Source organism: Schistocerca gregaria, chromosome X, assembly GCF_023897955.1.
Source record: "Schistocerca gregaria isolate iqSchGreg1 chromosome X, iqSchGreg1.2, whole genome shotgun sequence".
Lineage (NCBI taxonomy): Eukaryota > Metazoa > Arthropoda > Insecta > Orthoptera > Acrididae > Schistocerca > Schistocerca gregaria.
This window is the reverse complement of record NC_064931.1, coordinates 190,240,434-190,261,304: the sequence shown is the minus strand read 5'-3', so window position 1 is coordinate 190,261,304 and position 20,871 is coordinate 190,240,434. Positions and strand designations below refer to the sequence as shown.

At 43.1% G+C, this 20,871-nt stretch overlaps 1 protein-coding gene across 1 annotated transcript in view; it reads left to right on the top strand.

Moving 5' to 3' along the window:
- LOC126297964 (putative ammonium transporter 3) overlaps window positions 1–20,871 on the top strand; it is a 259,770-nt gene that overhangs the window by 75,102 nt on the left and 163,797 nt on the right. The window contains exon 4 of the mRNA XM_049989281.1: window positions 8,245–8,380. Coding sequence (XP_049845238.1) covers window positions 8,245–8,380 — 136 coding nt within the window. The remainder of the gene's footprint in view (window positions 1–8,244; window positions 8,381–20,871) is intronic.

The window sequence follows — 20,871 nt, the reverse complement described above, 5'->3', positions numbered from 1 at the left end:
CTCCGAGGATATTTACTTCTACGTTACTCATGTTGACAGCTGTTCTCCATTCGAATTCTGGAATATTTACTTCGTCTTCTTTTGTGAAGGCATTTCGGAAGGCTGTGTTTAGTAAATCTGCTTTAGCACCACTGTCTTCGATAGTATCTCCATTGCTATCGCGCACAGAAGGCATTGATTGTTTCTTCCCGCTAACATACTTCACATACGACCTGAATCTCCTTGGATTTTCTGCCAGGCTTCGAGACAAAGTTTCGTTGTGGAAACTGTTATAAGCATGTCGCATTGAAGTCCGCGCTAAATTTCGAGCTTCTGTAACGAATCGACAATCTTGGGGATTTTGCGTCTATTTAAATTTGGCTTGTTTGTTTCGTTGTTTCTGCAATAGTGTTCTGATCCGCTTTGTATACCAAGGAGGATCAGCTCCGTGGTTTGTTAATTTATTTGCTATAAATCTCTCAATTGCTGCCGATACTATTTTTTTAATTCAAGTCACATCTGGCCTACACTTATATTATTAATTGGAAGGAGTGGAGGTTGTCTCTCAGGGAGGCGTCAAGTGAATTTTTATCTGCTTTTTTGAATAGGTATACTTTTCGTTTATTTTTCTATTATTTGGGGGTTACATTATTCAATCTCGCTACGGCAGCCTTGTGTTCACTAATCCCTGTATATCCGTTTTGATCCTCGTTATTAACTCAGGATTATTTGTTGCTAAGAAATCAAGAGTGTTTTCACAATCGTTTACTATCCACGTGGGCTCATGAACTAACACCTCGAAATAATTTTCAGAGAATGCGTTTAGCGTAATTTCGGATGATGTTTTATGTGTACCTCCGGAATTAAACATGTATTTTCGCCATCATATAGAGGATAAATTAAAGTCACCACCACCTATAATCGTATGAGTCGGGTACGTGTTTGAAACCAAACTTAAGTTTTCTTTGAACCTTTCTGCAACTGTACCATCTGAATTGGGTGGCCGGTAAAAGGATCCAATTATTATTTTGTTCCGTTTTTTTTTTAATTTTATTCTATTCATGATCATGTGGCAGTTATAGTAACAATCGGTACCAAACTACAAAGGGCATCTAAAACAAATGGAAGGTATATGTGTTCAATAAACCTGACAAAGTAGTAGTAGTGTCAAGTCTCGATGAGGAACCTGAAACTTTTAGCTCAGGACAGGAGCATATAGAGGAAATATGGCTCAAATTTAAGGGAATAGTTGACCAGGTACTGGTTAGATAAGAACACAGTAGAACCGTTCATTATGGGAGGGACAATCCATGGTATACAATCACTGTAAAGAAACTTCTAAAGAAACAAAGGCTACTGCTGAATAGGTATAAAACGAAGCATAGGGCTCTAGGTTAATGCTGAATGAAACGTCTTTGGATGTGAAGAGGGCAATGTGTGAGGAATTCCACGACTACCGTAGCGGAATTTTATCAAATAGTCTTTCACAAAACTAAAAGAAATTCTGGTCATATGTAAAGGCTGTTGTCGACACCAAACTTAGTGCCCACTCACTCATGTGCGAATCAGGAACCGAGTGAAGTGGTGCAGTGGTTAGCAGTCTGGACTCGTATTTGGGAGGGCGACGGTTCAAACCAGCGGCCGGCCATCCAGATTTAGTTATTCCGGATTTCCCGAAATCGCTCCACAAAAATGTCGGGATGGTTCCTTTGAAAGGACACGGCAATTTCCTTTTATTCTCAATACTTAATACTATCCGAGCTTGTGCTCCGTCTCTAATGATCTAATGACCCGCTGTCGACGAGAAATTTCTCTCTCTCTCTCTCTCTCTCTCTCTCTCTCTCTCTCTCTCTCTCTTTGTTTTTTTTTTTTTTTTTTTTTTTTTTTTTTTAAGACAGGAACTGAAATTGAGAGTAGCACAGTAATCGCTTAAACCTGTTTTCAAATTTTCATTTACAAAAGAAAACCCAGAAGTACTGCCCCAGTTTAATTCTCGTAACACTGAAAAGATGAGTGAAACAGATATTAGTGCAGTGGCGTTGAGAAACAAATGAAATCGTTAAAGCTGAACAGTGCCCTAATGGCCCGATGGAATCCCTTTGAGATTGTATACCCAATTTTCAGTTGAACTAACCCATCTGTTAGCTGTAATCTATCGTAGATCCCTCGAACAGAACACCGTGCCCACTAGTTGGAAGAAAGCACAGGTCACGACCTTCTGGAAGAAGGGTAGCAGACGTAACGAAAAACTACAGTCCAATATCCTTGGCATTCATTTTTTGTACGTTCTGAGAACATATCCTGAGCTCAAACATAATGAGGAATCTCGAACAGAATGACTTCCGCCATGTTAACCAGCACGGATCTCGAAACCATCGATCATGTGTAACCCAACTTTTCTCACAAGAGGTACTAAAAGTCATAGATCAAGGCAGACAGATAGATGTATTGTTTCTCAATTTCTGGAAAGCATCTGCCTCGGTACCATAGAAACGCCTATTATCAAAAGTACGATAGTGCGGGATATCAAAACAAATCTGTGACTGGAGCGAGGATTTTCTGGTAGGAAGGAGGTAGCAAATTATCTTGCATGGAGAGTCATCAACAGATGTAGAAGTAACTTTGGGTGTACCCCAAGGAAATTTATGTTGGGTCCCTTGCTCTTCATGTTGTATATTGTTGTATATTGTTGCCCTCATAGACAATATTAATATTAAGCTCACACTTTTCGCAGATGATACTGTTATCTATAATGAAATACAGTCGGAAAGAAACTGCACAAATACTAAATCAAATCTTGATCAGGTTTCAAATGGGCGTAATGATTGGCAACTTGGTTTACATTTGTAGAAATGTAAAATTGTGCACATTTCAACACGATAAAACGTACTATTCTATGACTATATCAGTGAGACACAATTGGCATCTGTAATCTCATACAAATACCTTTGTGTAAGACTCTGTAGAGACATGAAACGGAACGATCACATAGGCTCAGTCTAGGGTAAAGCAGGTAGCAAGGCACAGTTTATTGGTAGAATACTAGGGAGATCAGTCAGTCTACAAAAGAAGATTGCTTACAGATTACTTATCGGTCCATCCAAGAATACTGCCAAGTATTTTAGACACATACCAGTTAGGACTTACACAAGATATTGAGCGTATATAAAAAAGAAGCACAAATGCTCACAGGTTTGGTTAGACGGGCAGGAGAGCGTCACAAAAGTGTTGAAAGAACTGTTCTGGCATACTCCTGGAGACAGACGGGAATCATTCTGAGGAAACCTGCTCACAAAGTTTCAAGAACCGGCTTTGAATGATGACTCTAGGAGTGTAGTGTAACCCACTACATATCGCTCGATACGCGAATAAAGGGGGAAAAGGCCTAACAACTGGTACTCTCTCTTCGCACTTCATAGTGATTTATGGATTAACAATGTGGATGTAAGATCTAGGGGACATACGTGCTAACTGCTTTGATTGTGGATTACAGTCTTTCAGTTCGGATTAATTTGGCTAGCTCGTTTTTCCACCAACACAAATGCGCATATTACCCTACTGGCCACTAAAATTGCTACGCCACGAAGATGACGTGCTACAGATGCGAAATTTAACCGACAGGAAGAAGATGCTGTGATATGCCAATGATTAGCTTTTCAGAGCATTCACACAAGGTTGGCGCCGGTGGCGACACCTACAACGTGCTGACATGAGGAATGTTTCCAACCCATTTCTCATACACAAACAGCAGTTGACCGGCGTTTCCTGGTGAAACGTTGTTATGATGCCTCCTGTAACGAGGAGAAATGCGTACCATCACGTTTCTGGCTTCGATAAAGGTCGGATTGTAGCCTATCGGGATTTCGGTTTATCGTATCATTTCTGCTCGCGTTGGTCGAGATCCAATTACTGTTAGCAAAATATGGAATCGGTGGGTTCAGGAGGGTAATACGGAACGCCCTGCTGGATACCAACGGCCTCGTATCACTAGCAGTCGAGATGACAGGCATCTTACCCGCATGGGTGTAACAGATCGTGCAGCCACGTCTCGCTCCCTGAGTCAACAGCTGGGGGCATTTCCAAGACGACAACCATCTGCACGAACAGTTCGACGACGTTTGCAGCAGCATGAACTATCAGCTCGGAGACCATGTCTGCGGTTACCGTTGACGCTGCATCACAAACAGGAGCGCCTGCGATTGTGTACTCAACGACGAACCTGGGAGCAGGAATGGCAAAACGTCATTTTTTGGATGAATCCAGGTTCTCTTTACAGCATCATGATGGTCGCATCCGTGTTTGGTGACATCGCGGTGAACGCACATTGGAAGCGTGTATTCGTCATCGCCATACTGGCGTATCACCCGGCGTGATGGTATGGCGTGCCATTGGTTACATGTCTCGGTCACTTCTTGTTCGCATTGACGGCACTTTGAAAAGTGGACGTTACATTTCAGATGTGTTACGACCCGTGGCTCTACCCTTCATTCGATCCTTGTGAAACCCTACATATCAGCAGGATAATGCACGACCGCATGTTGCAGGTCCTGTACGGGCCTTTCTGGATACAGAAAATGTTCGACTGCTGCCCTGGCGAGCACATTCTCCAGATCTCCCACCAACTGAAGACGTCCGGTCAATGGTGGCCAAGTAACTGGCTCCTCACAATATGCCAGTCACTACTCTTGACGAACTGTGGTATCGTGTTGAAGATGCATGGGCAACTGTACCAGTACACGCCATCCAAGATCTGTTTGACTCAATGCCCAGGCGTATCAAATCCGTTATCACGGCCAGAGGTGGTTGTTCTGGGTACTGATTTCTCAGGATCTATGCACCCAAATTGCGTGAAAATATCATCACATGTCAGTTCTAGTATAATATATTTGTCCAAGGAATACCAATTTATCGTCTGCTTTTCTTCTTGGTGTAGCAATTTTAATGGGCAGTAGTGTACTAGCAACGTTTCCTCTAGCCCCTCCCTGCCGAAGGAACACGCATAAACTTACTCATGGAGATTCAGAAGAGAAATGAATCGTGACAGTACCTGTACAACGCTTTGTCACGTACGCATGCTATCTGAACGACTTAAAAGTTTTTCATGCAGTGAAAGCACTTTGAGAAAATAGATAAAGTGGTCTAATACGAGAAAGAAACGACGAATTATTTTTTTTAAATAAATACATCTATAATTTGCACAATCATCTTTTTTGCTGGGGTTCAGTGAACCTCTGAATACAGCAAATATGTGGTCTGAGGTATCTTGTCACGGTCCGCACGGCAGCCCCCGTCGGTGGTTCGAGTCCTCCCTCGGGCATGGGTGTGCGTCTCGTCCTTAGCGTAAGTTAGTTTAAGTTAGATTAAATAGTGTGTAAGCTTAGGGACCGATGACACCACAAATTTCCAATACAGAGGATGTGTGGTCATTGCTTCGTAGTTTTCATTAATGTACTCAGAAGACCTCTCCTGAAGTCTCCTCTCCTGGTGTAGGTACAAAAACTCTTCTTCAACAGGCTGTGTAATTTTATATGGTAGACAGAAACAACGTTTCGCACCACTTGGTTAGAAATAGTTTACTGTAGTAAACTTACAAGAAATAATGCGCCATAATAGACTGGCGGAAAAAAATCGCGACACCAAGAAAGAGTTTTGCGACTAAGCGAAAGTTGGAGGAGTTTTTCTATATCTGAAAGACGATGTCTGTTCAAATTTCGCCCCAGTATCATAAGAGTGGCACTAGGAAGCGCCACTCTGAGAACGCAAACCAAGTTTGCTTTAAATACTCGCTGTAAAGGTCGTGAGCATAATTACCTTTGAAATGGGACGTGGTGAGCTGATGTTAGTCAAGAATGCCTTTAAAGCGACAAAGACGACATTATAAACGCCTCACTGAGTTTGAACGAGGTTGTATAATAGGACTACGAGAAGCTGGATGTTCCCTCTGTGATGCTGCAGAAAGACTTGGGAGGGATAAAGCTACTGTACATGATTGCTGGCAGCGGTGGACAACAGAGTCGCAACAAGACCGGGCTCCGGACGACCACGTGACACTACCGAGAAGGAAGACCATCGTGTTCGGTATATGGCTCTGGCTTGTCGTTCTGCGTCTGCAGCAACAGTTTATGCCGCAGTTAGCACCACGGTGATACAACTAACTGTTAGTAATCCGTTACTTCAATGACAGTTGCGAGCTAGACGCCCTGTAGCGTGCATCACACTGATCGCAAACCACCGACATTTGAGAATTCATTGGTGTATGTGAGAGCTCATTGAAGGCCAGGGTGGAGGTCTGTTGTTCCTCGTTGCCAGTGACGGCCGTGTGGTGCTTAGGGGGAGACTACTTGAGGGTCTGCAACCAACCTGTCTGTGTGCTACATACATTGGGCCTACACGTGGAGTTATAGTCCGGGGTGCGATTTCGTACGACAGCAGGGGGCACTCTCGCGGTTATTCCACGCACACCTACCGCAAAATTGTACGTCAGTCGGTTGATTCCATCTGTTGTGCTGCCATTCATGAACAGCAGTCTAGGGGGTGTTTTCCAACAGGATAACGCTTGCCCACATACCGCTGTTATAACCCAACGTGCTCTATAGAGTGTCAACACGTTACCTTGGACTCCTCGATCACTAGAACTGTCGCCAATCACTCACATACGGAACATCATCGAACAACAACTACAGCGTAATCCACAAACAGCGTTAATCGTCCCTTTATTGACCGACCAAGTGCAACAGGCATTGGACTCCACCCCATAAACTGATTATCTGGTACCTGTACAACACAATGCGTGCACGTTCACATGCTTGCATTCAACATTCTGGCTGTTACACCGGTACACCGGTACACCGGTTGTTAATGTACCAGCGCTTAGCATTTGCAATTGCTTATCTCGCCTTTACATGAACCTGTGATCTTGCAAAGTTAATCATTTAAGCATGTTATCTACACATGTATTACTGAAATTATACTACATCTACATACATACTCCGCAATCCACCATACAGTGCGTGGCGGAGAGTACCTCGTACCACAACTAGCTTCTTCTCTCCCTGTACCACTCCCAAACAGAACGAGGGACAAATGACTGCCTATATGCCTCTGTACGAGGCCTAATCTCTCTTATCTTATCTTTGTGATCTTTCCGCGAAATATAAGTTGGCGGAAGTAAAATTGTACTGCAGTCAGCCTCAAATGCTGGTTCTCTAAATTTCCTCAGTAGCGATTCACGAAAAGAACGCCTCCTTTCCTCCAGAGACTCCCACCCGATTTCCTGAAACATTTCCGTAACACTCGTGTGATGATCAAACCTACCAGTAACAAGTCTAGCAGCCCCCCTCTGAATTGCTTTTATGTCCTCCCTCAATCCGACCTGATAGGGATCCCAAACGCTCGAGCAGTACTCAAGAATAGGTCGTATTAGTGTTTTATAAACGGTCTCCTTTACAGGTGAACCACATCTTCCCAAAATTCTACCAATGAACCGAAGACGACTATCCGCCTTCCCCACAACTGCCATTACATGCTTGTCCCACTTCATATCGCTCTGCAGTGTTACGCCCAAACATTTAATCGACGTGACTGTGTCAAGCGCTACACTACTAATGGGGTATTCAAACATTACGGGATTCTTTTTCCTATTCATCTGCATTAATTTACATTTATTTATATTTAGAGTTAGCTGCCATTCCTTACACCAATCACAAATCCTGTCCAAGTCATCTTGTATCCTCCTATAGTCACTCAACGACAAAACCTTCCCGTACACCACAGCATCATCAGTAAACAGCCACACATTGCTGTCCACCCTATCCAAAAGATCATTTATGTAGATAGAAAACAACAGTGGACTTACCACACTTCCCTGGGGCACTCCAGATGATACCCTCACCTCCGATGAACACTCACCATCGAGGACAACGTACTGGGTTCTATTACGTAAGAAGTCTTCGAGCAACTCACATATTTGGGAAAAAATCCCATATGCTCGTACCTTAGTTAGGAGTCTGCAGTAGGGCACCGAGCCAAACGCTTTCCGGAAGTCAAGGAATATAGCATCCGTCTGATACAGTTCATCCATGGTTCGCAAGATATCATATGTAAAACTACCCTAAATTAACTATATTTTCATGTAGCTATTAATTTCTCGTCATTTATTTTCGTGTATTTCGTTGTGTTTTCGTGAGTAAAACTAGCACTAGGGAAATCAATGAACGTGAAACAGGAAACGGTTGTTGGTTACCAGTTGCGCTACTATGTGTTCAGCTCTGATGGGTGCGGTGATGCTGGGCCCTCGGCAAGGCCGCTACAGCGGTGGCAGGCTGCCCATGGGCTCTCCCGTCAACGCCGTCATGGGGCTCTTCGTGCTCTGGTGGGGCTGGCTCGCCTTCAATTCTGGCAGGTTAGTATTCAGCAGTGAGCTGTGTCTTCTCGTGAGTAACATGTTAATATATGTGAAACTCGTTACATGCACAAGAAATATCTCAAATGAATCACGTGATTTTGGCCCTTGGGTATATTATCCCCTTCAGCTCTAGACGCCACGAGAGGCTATAAAAGAGCAGATACAATTTACAGACCTAAACAGGCTCATCAAGCCAGACTTCTTACATGTAACCGCACAATGGCAGGGCCGTGACCTCATCGCACCGCTGCCCAACATAACTGAGTCACGCTGGCATGTGGTACAGAGCTTCTACTGTTCTCTGTTTACAAATAAGACCCATAACTTTTCTCTTTTTAATCATTCTTCCTTTCTATTACAGTTTTTGTGCTTTGAAAATATTATAGCCTCTCTGTACATACACTACTGGCCATTAAAATTGCTACACCAAGAAGAAATGCAGATGATAAACAGGTGTTTATTGGAAAAATATATTATACTAGAACTGACATGTGATTGCGTTTTCGCGCAATTTGGGTGCATAGATCCTGAGAAATCAGTACCCAGAACAACCACCTCTGGCCGTAATAACGGCCTTGATACGCCTGGGCATTGAGTCAAACAGAGCTTGGATGACGTGTACAGGTACAGCTGCCCATGCAGCTTCAACAGGATACCACAGTTCATCAACAGTAGTGACTGGCGTATTGTGACGAGCCAGTTGCTCGGCCACCATTGACCAGACGGTTTCAGTTGGTGAGAGATCTGGAGAATGTGCCGGCCAGGGCAGCAGTCGAGCATTTTCTGTATCCAGAGAGTCCCGCACAGGACCTGCAACATGCGGTCGTGCTTTATCCTGCTGAAATGTAGGGTTTCGCGGGGATCGAATGAAGGGTAGAGCCACGGGTCGTAACAGATCTGAAATGTAACGTCCATTGTTCAAAGTGCCGTCAATGCGAACAAGAGGTAACCAATGGCACCCGATACCATCACGCCGGGTGATACGCCAATAAGCGATGACGAATACCCGCTTCCAATCTGCGTTCATCGCGATGTCGCTAAACACGGATGCCACCATTATGATTCTGTACACAGAACCTAGGTTCATCCGAAAATATGACGTTTTGCCATTCGTGCACCCAGGTTCGTTGTTGAGGCGCTCCTGTCTGTGATGCAGCGTCAACGGTAACCGCAGCAATGGTCTCCGAGCTGATAGTGCATGCTGCTGCAAACGTCGTCGAACTGTTCGTGTAGATGGTTATTGTCTTGCAAACGTCCCCATCTTCTGACTCAGGGATCGAGACGTGGCTGCACGATCCGTTACAGCCATGCGGATAAGATTCCCGTCATCTCAACTGCTAGTGATACGAGGCCGTTGGGATCCAGCGTTTCGTATTACCCTCCTGAACCCACCGATTCCATATTCTGCTAACAGTCATTGGATCTCGACCAACGAGCAACAGTGTCACGATAGGATAAACCGCAATCGTGATAGGCTACAATCCGACCTTTATCAAAGTCGGAAACGTGATGTTACGCATTTCTCCTCCTTACAGGAGGCATCACAACAACTTTTCACCAGGCAACGCCGGTCAACTGCTGTTTGTGTATGAGAAATTGGTTGGAAACTTTCCTCATGTCAGTACGTTGTACGTGTCGCCACCGGCCCCAACCTTGTGTGAATGCTCTGAAAGTCTAATCGTTTGCATGTCACAGAATCTTCTTCCTGTCGTTAAATTTCGCGTCTGTAGCACGTCATCTTCGTGGTGTAGCAATTTTAATGGCAATTAGTGTAGTAAAATATTATTTATTTGACCTTAATAAAACTATAGCACAGGAGAACCAAATTTTTTGACTCCCTCGACCCAGTAAATACTCTGCTATTGTTAATTTATCCATGTTTCCCATACCAAAATTGCTGTGTCTACTGCTGGGGCGTGCACCGTTACATATGGACAGTTTGGCTTACTGAGATTAGCTTTGATATTACTAGCTGAATTATTATAGCGTCTGATAATGTCTACAGCATTAGGATAGCAAACGTTAAGCCGGTTTTTGTGGCCGAGCGGTTCTAGGCGCTTCAGTCTAGAACTGCGCGACCGCTACGGTCGCAGGTTCGAATCCTGCCTCGGGCATGGATGTGTGTGATGTCCTTAGGTTAGTTAGGTTTAAGTAGTTCTAATTTCTAGGGGACTGATGACGTCAGATGTTAAGTCCCATAGTGCTCAGAGCCAGTAAACGTTAATCACAGGAACATGCCTTAGACGACGGTCTGATGCCCATATAAAAAAAATCAACAAGGCTGCATATACGTGACTGAGTCTACAGAGATGGTGTGTAAGAAGGCCAAGCAGTGACCTCATCTGAATGACCAGGAAAGTCTAACGATACTTTCACGACAGTTTCCAGGGGTCATATCTCGAATTCTATTGATGACAGAAATACGGGGGCCAAGTGTTTTGGACAGACTTGGCATAGCGATCATTTGTATACTCTCGAACGAACGGGCCTGCTGTAGCTCGCCTACAGTACAGGATCGAAATCTAAACATTACACACTTCCTCCAGTCCAGGCAATTTGAGAAAATCGGTTGCTTCCATTGCACCAGGTGTGGTCAACGGCGGGCCATTGTCGAATTAGGAAAGTACCATTACCTCTTGGGTGACTCCTGAAAAACCCGAAAAACCATGATTTATGTGTACGAAAAGTACCAGTTGTGGGGATCGCCCTTCTGTGATTTCTATTCGTGGCAGATCGTCAAAATGCTTACCATTTGTTCTTAAGATGATATTCTAGGGCAACTTTGATTTTTTTTTCGAAATCATTATCCGTTACCGAGAATCAGAGGTTCGAAGCTACCATGGTAATGCAGAAAACCGCAAAAACCGGTTTTATCTGTTTTGCACCGTGGGTCGCAATTATCTAAATAACTAACCATAGCAAATGGCTCAAATTTTAACTGTACCATCCTTCGACATTCACCCAGAAACACCATTTCCATGTTTTCGAATATTTGTCTCCATTGTCAAGATACATAATGGGAATTATGATTTTTGGGTACCAGTTGCGGGAATGGTCACCTCTGTAATTTCTGTTCATGACAAATCATCGAAATTTGTATCGTATGTTCTTAAGATGGTGTCATCATTGAATCTTGAAACTTTTGTTGATATTATTATCCGTTACCGAAACCCAGAGCTTCAAGTTACCGTACTTAAGTATGTAAAATATCCAGTGTGATGCGTGATTGTAGTTTTCACAGACGTAGTGAAAACGTGGCGAGGGTGCTAGAGGCATCGCAGTGATTCTGAGATCACCAAACTATATTTAGTGTGAAATGTTTCACCAATAAAACTTTATGATGCACTGTTTCTGTGTAATGGACACATCACGGTATACAAATGCGATATGTCCAAAGTGGAACTGCAGTGTCAAAGCCGGTCGCTGTGGCCGAGCGGTTGTACGCGCTTCAGCCCGGAAACGCGCGACTGCTAAGGTCGGAGGTTCGAATCCTGCCTCGGGTATGGTTAGTTAGGTTTAAATAGTTCTAAGTTCTAAGGGACTGATGACCTCAGATGTTAAGTCCCATAGTGCTCAGAGCCATTTGAACAATTTGCAGTCTCAAAAAAAAGGGGGAGGGCTAGAAATGGTCTTAACGTGCCTGAAAAGAACTTAAAATGACAGCTGAAAATAGAGCAAAGCTGTAAAGTCTGAAAACTCATTAAAATGATTATAATAACTTTTTTATTATTTTAAGATACAAATCATAAGCCGTGCGTTTTCAGTGATTTACGATCGGTGGACAAAGCATCCAGAAAAAATCTAAAGGAGATAAATGTATCGAAGGATGTAAGTACATAAATAAACAGTCAAAGCTTTACTGACCTATATAATTTGTTTTATACAAGCAGAAAACCTGTGTTTATAGCATTTGTAGACCCAGAGAAAGGTTTTGAGAATGTTTACTGTAATACTCCCTTCGCAGTTGTGAAGGTAGCAGGGGTAAAATACAGCTGCCGAAAGTCTATTTATAACTTGTACAGAGACCACACGGCAGTTATAAGAGTAGAGCGATATGAATAGGAAGCAGTGGTTGAGAAGGGAGTGAGACATGTTTGTAGCCTATCTCCGGTGTTAGTCAATCTGCACACTGAACAAGCGGTAAAGCAAACCAAGGAAAGTTTGGCGGCTGGCTGCCCTTGGGCTCTCCCGTCAACGCCGCTTTCAGACTTAAGCAAGATCATCAAGCCAAGCCTTGTACATATAACAGCACAAATGGTGGTTTGTGACGTCGCCAACATCACGGACTCACATTGCCGTGTTTCACAGAGCTTCTACTGTTCTCTTTGTTTACTAACAAGACCGATAACATTTTTAATTTTAATCAATCTTCCTTTCTGTTAAAGTTTTTGTGCTTTTAAATTTTTATGGCCCTTTCGTACATTTTAACATATTAGGTATTAGACCTAAATAAAACTATAGTATCGGAGAACTAAATTTTGTAGCTCCCTGGACCCAGTACATGATCTAATACTATCGATTTACCCGTGTTTCCAGACCACAATTGTTCCTACGTCCTCTAAGCCGGTTTTTAATGTTTCTTTCAGTAGTTCAAGTACACGTGACCACATATACAATGGGCTTCGTACATCCCTGGTGTGGTGTGCACGGTTACGTATGGACAGGAATTAAAGTCCAGGGAAATAAATAATAACTTTGTGGTTTCCCAATGGCAGTATAATTGTGTCAGAGACAGCAAAGTACCTGCAAGAGCAGGAAAGGAAGACATAAGATGAACATCAACAAAAGCAAAACAAGGATAGTGGAATGTAGTCGAATTAAATCAAGTGATGCTGAGGAAATTGGATTAGGAAACGAGGCGCTCAAAGTAGTAGATGAGTTTTGCTATTTGGGAAGCAAAATAACTAATGGCGCTAGAAGTAGAGAGGTTATAAAATGGCGAGAAAAACATTTCTAAAAAATAGAATTTGTTAACATCGAATATAGATTCAAGTGTTAATAAATTTTTTCTGGAAGTATTTGTATGGAGTGTAGCCATGTATGGAAGTGAAACATGGGCGATAAACAGTCTAGACAAGAAGAGAATAGAAGCTTTTGAAATGTGATGCTACAGAAAAATGCTAAAGTTTAAATGGGTAGATCACTGAACTGATGAGGAGGTACTGAACAGAACTGGGAAGAAAAAATGTTGGTTGCAGTACTTATTCGGGGATGAAGCGGCTTTCAGGAGGTAGAGTAGCATGGGAAGTTGCATCAAACCAGTCTTCGGACTGAAAATCACAATAACATAAGCAGCACACACTGCTGTACCAGGTTAAAGTAGGAAACCAGCGGAAAATTGCTCATATTTACTTCATTTTACAACCCTCCGGTAATAGCAAAGCCCTGGAAAACGTTTGCATGGAAGAGCACATGGCTACCTGTCATGATCAGAACAATTTTGTTTCAAATGACTCTAGCCAGCGTTAGTTTAGGTGATCACAACGCATTGCCCCTTGAGCCTGTAACCTACAGCGGACGTTTTTGCACTCATACTGGCAATCATAAGGTTATTCAGTATCGTAATATGGCTTTCAGTGTGAAATATTTTCGATGAACTGTGTGTACACCACACAGTAAGGACAGCGTTGTAACCGATGCTCACACACCATATGACGTGAGGAGTATTAAGCATGTAAGCTACGATTGCGGGCGAAATTTAGGAGGTCGGGGCATAAATGGCTACAAAACGGAGCATAAATGGAAAAGTGTAACACTTCTGACACTTTGTTAGGTTTGGATATAATAGACGGGTGAAAGAAGTGGAGGAAACTCAAGCATTTGTGCAACATATGGGATAAGTGCTAGGGAAGAAATTGGATCAGAAAATAGTTTTATCGGTTCATGTAAGATCGTTTTAAAATGGATTATTTGCCACATTTTGGAATCCCAACAGCTGTATCTCTGTCACGCTAGAGAAAAACGTTGGTCTCCCAGGAGCCTGGAATCTTTAACCGATGCAGCCTTGGCTTTGCAGTGAGATGATGGTTCCACAGACCTCACGAGCAACTGCGTCATTCAGTGCTCCCTTATTCTGCTAGTGATCGCTAAGGCAGATAATTCGCAATGAAAAGATGAAATTAATTCTAGTTTCTGCATGGAATGGCCCTCCTGATCTAGAAAAATACATTTGACATTTGGATGCCACACATTAAGTGCAAAGCGTTCATAATATTTAATTGAGGTACCGGGGAAAAAAAAATGGTTCAAATGGCTCTGAGCACTATGGGAGTTAACTTCTTTGGTCATCAGTCCCCTAGAACTTAGAACTACTTAAGCCTAACTAACCTAAGGATATCAAACACATCCATGCCCGAGGCAGGATTCGAACCTGCGACCGTAGCGGTAGCGCGGTTCCAGACTGTAGCGCCTAAAACCGCTTGGCCACTCCGGCCGGCGTACCGGGGAAAGTTCAGTTGAATTTAGAAGAATAATTCTGTGTCACTCCGGGAAGTAACTCAATTATTAGAAGGTTGCGATTTCCATGCCTGATGTCATTCTTAAGTCCGCTATCAATTCAGGGCTAATGCTTGCATTTCTAAGACGCGGTAGAAACAGCCACCAGATTGACAGATACCTGAAATACGGAAAGTGTACGCCGATGTGTATAAGCCAACATCTTTGTGTCCCACACACAACGTAACCCCATCACATTCTAGTTAATCACAGCAATACATCCTACGCTTATATCTTTCTGTAGATAATTTAATTTCTTCTTAGCACTGTGCCACCTCATTTTCGAAGCGATAAACAAGAGTAATACACCATCATACACCTCACACACCATCACTGCTCGACCCACTCCCAATCTCCATAGTGAATTTCTCATGAATTATTATCCCACACCCAGAAACGTAAAATACAATTTTGTCTTTCCGCTTTCGAAATTATTTTGACAATTTCCTATATAATTCAAATGTCTTTCTTATGAAACCGCTATATTACCAAAAATAAATGTTATATGCTTCGCCCTCTTGGTACTAGGACCGCTCTTCTACCCTCGATGAGGTATAATCATCGACTCCTCGATTCCGCTTGTTCAAAACGGCCACTGAATTAGTTTATTACCTATGCTTTTTGCCAGTCAGCGCTGTAGGTACAGTTTCATTGGCATCTTGTATCACCTAATGACCTTTATCTTTAGCGCCGATCTACAATATTCTGCTAACTCCTTCACCGTCAATGTTACAATAGTTCACTTGATGTCTTGGACAATCTTCATATGAACTAGAAGACAGGCGGCAAAAGTAGCATCTTATCGTAAACGATTCTATACAAATGGATGCGTCCAACTTGCATGCCTTCAGCTCCTAGCTTGTTTAGTTCACAGAAGCTCTCGCAGCTCGTTCTGTTGTTAAGATAAATCGCTACGAAGAGTAAACTGATCAGGCAAAACTCCTCCTCCACCATCTGGTTCATACAAGCTTGTAGATGAAATTTTACAAAGTAACTCGGTATTCCGAAAGCAGTCAACTATGACTACTCACAGAATAATCTGAATCCTGATTTCCAGGGAACTTAAGAACTGTTTCCAGTATCACACAAATTACCATTAGCTGGCAACTCTGGGATTTTGACCGAAAAGCAATAGGTACTCAGTATTTCAACATTTTCATACTTGGCTACACATCCATCAGAATCCTATTGAAATGAAATATTTTCTGGCATTTTCTGTTAGATCAATGGAGCTAGCAGACAAAACAACAGAAAACTATTGTAGACTAATCAGGACCGCGCATTCGTGGTTATCTGATAGTTTTAGCGCATTTACGCATTCTGCAGTTGGGTAACATGCTCAGATGTGAACCGCTTTGTCGTCACAGGGATAAATCACTACAAATAGTTGCAGATTTATACGCAGAGTAATGGCCCCCTGTTAACAGTTTTTCTGGTTGGATGTTCTCCTTTTACTCTGAAAATTAAGTGAGCAGTTAATGTTGCGTGTGTCAAACATCCAATGCGTACATCCCTCCAAATCAGCATTTAAAGAATTCTGACAATAAACTAGATAAAAGTTTATAACAACGAATAAATAACAATAGCAATAAAAATATTATACTAATAATTCCCTCATTCTTATGATTATCAAAAGTTGCCTGTTCAATCTACACAAACACTGCAGTACGAACTAAGAAATTTTGTTAAGATTAGTGAATTACATTCTGGCCGTTTCCAGTTGCATCAGAGAACGGGAAAAACAACTGACTTTACATATACCACTTTTTCAGCGATATTCGGCCTAATGGCAACAGTTGAATTCCCATCAGCAAATGAGCGCAGTATTACAAAGCTGGAGAGACGTTGATGGCAAGACCATTCTTTCACTGCTGTAGTAGCAGCTAAGACAGAAAGAATATCAGATTGCTCACAAAGTGAAAGATGAGGGTAATTATTATAATTTACGTGTAAAATGACCTTTTTGCAGTCGAAAAAATTACATTTCCTGTTGCCACTTATTGTATACGAATCGTTCAGAGGTTTTCACCAAATTACAAAAAAAAATCGAATGAATTTTCGAGGATAATTTAGCTCCAGTCACGAAATTAAGACCACGATTACGGACTGGCCTAAAAAATTTTGTAATATCTGCAGGTTTCAGCTTTTTCAACAGCAGGAATATATTTTTTCTTGGCTCTCAAACTCTCACTCTGGTGCTGCTACCCAAACCTTGCTAGACCTTTGGGCTGTTGGAAACCAAATTGAGGGCAGGCTTCACTCAACGCACCAACAGAATACGCCCCTGAGTTATATATCAATTCTGCCTGATCATTATAACCATCCGAATATGTATCATACCACAGAAGAATGGAAAATCCGAGTGAAAAAACCTGTGATTTATGAAAATGTGAGTTATGTAATTTACGTATGTTATTATATGATTAATTATGTAATAAAGATATATTTGTGCCATGATAATTGTCAAAGTCGAAAGATCTTTCGTCAAATTTCCTTCCTATGGCGGCCAACATCTAGCTTTTCGACAGTGTTTTGCTAGGAAGGGCATCATGTGATAAGAATCAGTGCTTCGTAATGGAGCTGCGGACAGAAAGAAGTCTGAAAAATCGCATTATACTATTGGAAAAGTTCATAGATTATGAACTAACAGAAGAAGTTAACTCCGACGTGTCAGATGGTGTAGACATGTTGGTCCTCAGTCTTTGTCCACTGCCTCCTTACTGTGGCAGATGGAAGTTCATTTTGGCAGAAGCGTATAGAATCGTAATCTGCAAAATCCAACTGTTTTGTGACAATATAATCATCAGGTGTAATTTGACACATTTTAGAAAAGATTGGTACAAATGTAAGGCCCATTTATTTGTGTTTCTGGACAGTATAAGTGGATCAAAAATAAGTTTTGGCGTCTGTGTAATAGGATATTAACGTCACCCTATTCTCAGTAATCGAAGCTACCCAACGTAAATATGAACATGAATCGAAGTGCAACAATTATTCATTCAAATAACTACTGACCAGTAAAATCAAATCAATGAAACAAATATAGCAATGAACTGATGATAGCAGACAAGTCTATTTGTTTTGGAAATACTTGCAGATTTAACCTACTTAGCACGACAATGAATTCTGTTATCATTTTAATCCCATTTGTAGCACAGCAACTGAGATTTACATTCGTTAAGACATATTATTCAATCTGATACTATCATCAAGAGATGGCCTCTGAATTTCATCTTGTGTATTATTCCGCAGACAGAGGCAAAAGACTGAACTCCTGAGTGAGTGATATTTGATTGTGTCATTCATTATGCAAAATTGTTATTTTCGACGTAAATAAATCGTTATTTATATGACGAACCGTACTTGTGAGGTAAATGTTGCATCTATGCAGGCTGTCTTGGAATAGTACAGTTCACAGTATAGAAGGAAAACGAATGTTCGCTACGTGTGCATACTGGGTGGAGTCATTAGTTAGGTTTAAGTAGTTCTAAGTTCTAGGGGACTGATGACCTCAGCTGTTAAGTCCCACAGTGCTCAGAGGCATTTGAACCATTTGAACCAATGATGTGTGTCACTTTGGATCAGAAGAGATTATCTCTGGTATCGAGCAGTTAACAGAAGTGGTAAAGGCTGGCATTCTTGCTTGCAAGATGAAAGTAGAGCTGACCATTTGCAGCATAGTCGACAGGACCGATTGCGGACCTCTGGTACAGAGCCGAGTAGAGGGTCTGAATCAGAGGCTCAGACGGTTCTGCGACCGATTCCTCGATTTGCGCCAAAGGGTTGGTTGGGTTCTGGGTTCCGCTGAATAGGTCAGGTGTCCACTATACGCAGGAGGCGGCTACACGGGCAGCAGGGACAGTGTGGCGTGAACAGGGTTTTTTTTTAAGTTAGAAGGTCTCGGGAAAACACCAGAAGGGCTTCAGTCGCAGTGGGTGCAGGCTGAACATAGGAAGAACGTAGATACAGGAACCATTGGTATAAAAGTTGTAAATTGTCGTAGCTGTGTTGGGAAAGTACCAGAGCTCCAAGCGCGAATACAAAGCACTGATGCTCAAATCGTTATAGGCTCTGAAAGCTGATAAAGCCGGATATAAGCTCAGCCGAAATTTTTGAGAAGAACCTAACGGTGTTCCGAAAGCATAGGCTAAACACGGTTGGCGGTGGCGAGATTGTTGCTGTCAGAAGTAGTTTATCTTGTCGCGAAATTGAAGTAGATACTTTCTGTGAATTAGTATGGGCAGAGGTCATTGTTGGCAACCGTAATAAAACAATAATTGTATCCTTTTACTGACCTCCTAATTCAGATGATACAGTTGCTGAAAGGTTCAAAGAAAACGATAATAGTTGGTAGTGACTTTAATTCACCCTAAATATGTTGGCGAAAATACATGTTTAATACCGCAGGTATGCATAAAATATCATCCGAAATTGTGCTGAACGCATTCTCTGAAAATTATTTCGAGTAGTTGGTTCATGAGCCAACGCGAATAGTAAGCGGTTGTGAAAACACGCACGTCCTTTTACCAACAAATAATCCTGAGTTAATAACGAGCATCAAAACCGATTCAGGGATTAGTGAACGCAGAGTTGTCGTAGCGAGAATGAATATTGTAATCCCTAAAACCTCGAAAAATAAGCGAAAAATAAACCTATTCAAAAAAGCAGATAAAAATTCACTTGACGCCTTCCTAAAGACAATCTCCACTCACTCCAAATTAATAATGTAAGTATAGACCAGATGTGGCTTAAATTCAAAGAAACAGTATCAGCAGCAATTGAGAGATTCATACCCAATACACTCCTGGAAATGGAAAAAAGAGCACATTGACACCGGTGTGTCAGACCCACCATACTTGCTCCGGACACTGCGAGAGGGCTGTACAAGCAATGATCACACGCACGGCACAGCGGACACACCAGGAACCACGGTGTTGGCCGTCGAATGGCGCTAGCTGCGCAGCATTTGTGCACCGCCGCCGTCAGTGTCAGCCAGTTTGCCGTGGCATACGGAGCTCCATCGCAGTCTTTAACACTGGTAGCATGCCGCGACAGCGTGGACGTGAACCGTATGTGCAGTTGACGGACTTTGAGCGAGGGCGTATAGTGGGCATGCGGGAGGCCGGGTGGACGTACCGCCGAATTGCTCAACACGTGGGGCGTGAGGTCTCCACAGTACATCGATGTTGTCGCCAGTGGTCGGCGGAAGGTGCACGTGCCCGTCGACCTGGGACCGGACCGCAGCGACGCACGGATGCACGCCAAGACCGTAGGATCCTACTCAGTGCCGTAGGGGACCGCACCGCCACTTCCCAGCAAATTAGGGACACTGTTGCTCCTGGGGTATCGGCGAGGACCATTCGCAACCGTCTCCATGAAGCTGGGCAACGGTCCCGCACACCGTTAGGCCGTCTTCCGCTCACGCCCCAACATCGTCCAGCCCGCCTCCAGTGGTGTCGCGACAGACGTGAATGGAGGGACGAATGGAGACGTGTCGTCTTCAGCGATGAGAGTCGCTTCTGCCTTGGTGCCAATGATGGTCGTATGCGTGTTTGGCGCCGTGCAGGTGAGCGCCACAATCAGGACTGCATACGACCGAGGCACACAGGGCCAACACCCGGCATCATGGTGTGGGGAGCGATCTCCTACACTGGCCGTACACCTCTGGTGATCGTCGAGGGGACACTGAATAGTGCACGGTACATCCAAACCGTCATCGAACCCATCGTTCTACCATTCCTAGACCGGCAAGGGAACTTGCTGTTCCAACAGGACAATGCACGTCCGCATGTATCCCGTGCCACCCAACGTGCTCTAGAAAGTGTAAGTCAACTACCCTGACCAGCAAGATCTCCGGATCTGTCCCCCATTGAGCATGTTTGGGACTGGATGAAGCGTCGTCTCACGCGGTCTGCACGTCCAGCACGAACGCTGGTCCAACTGAGGATCCAGGTGAAAATGGCATGGCAAGCCGTTCCACAGGACTACGTCCA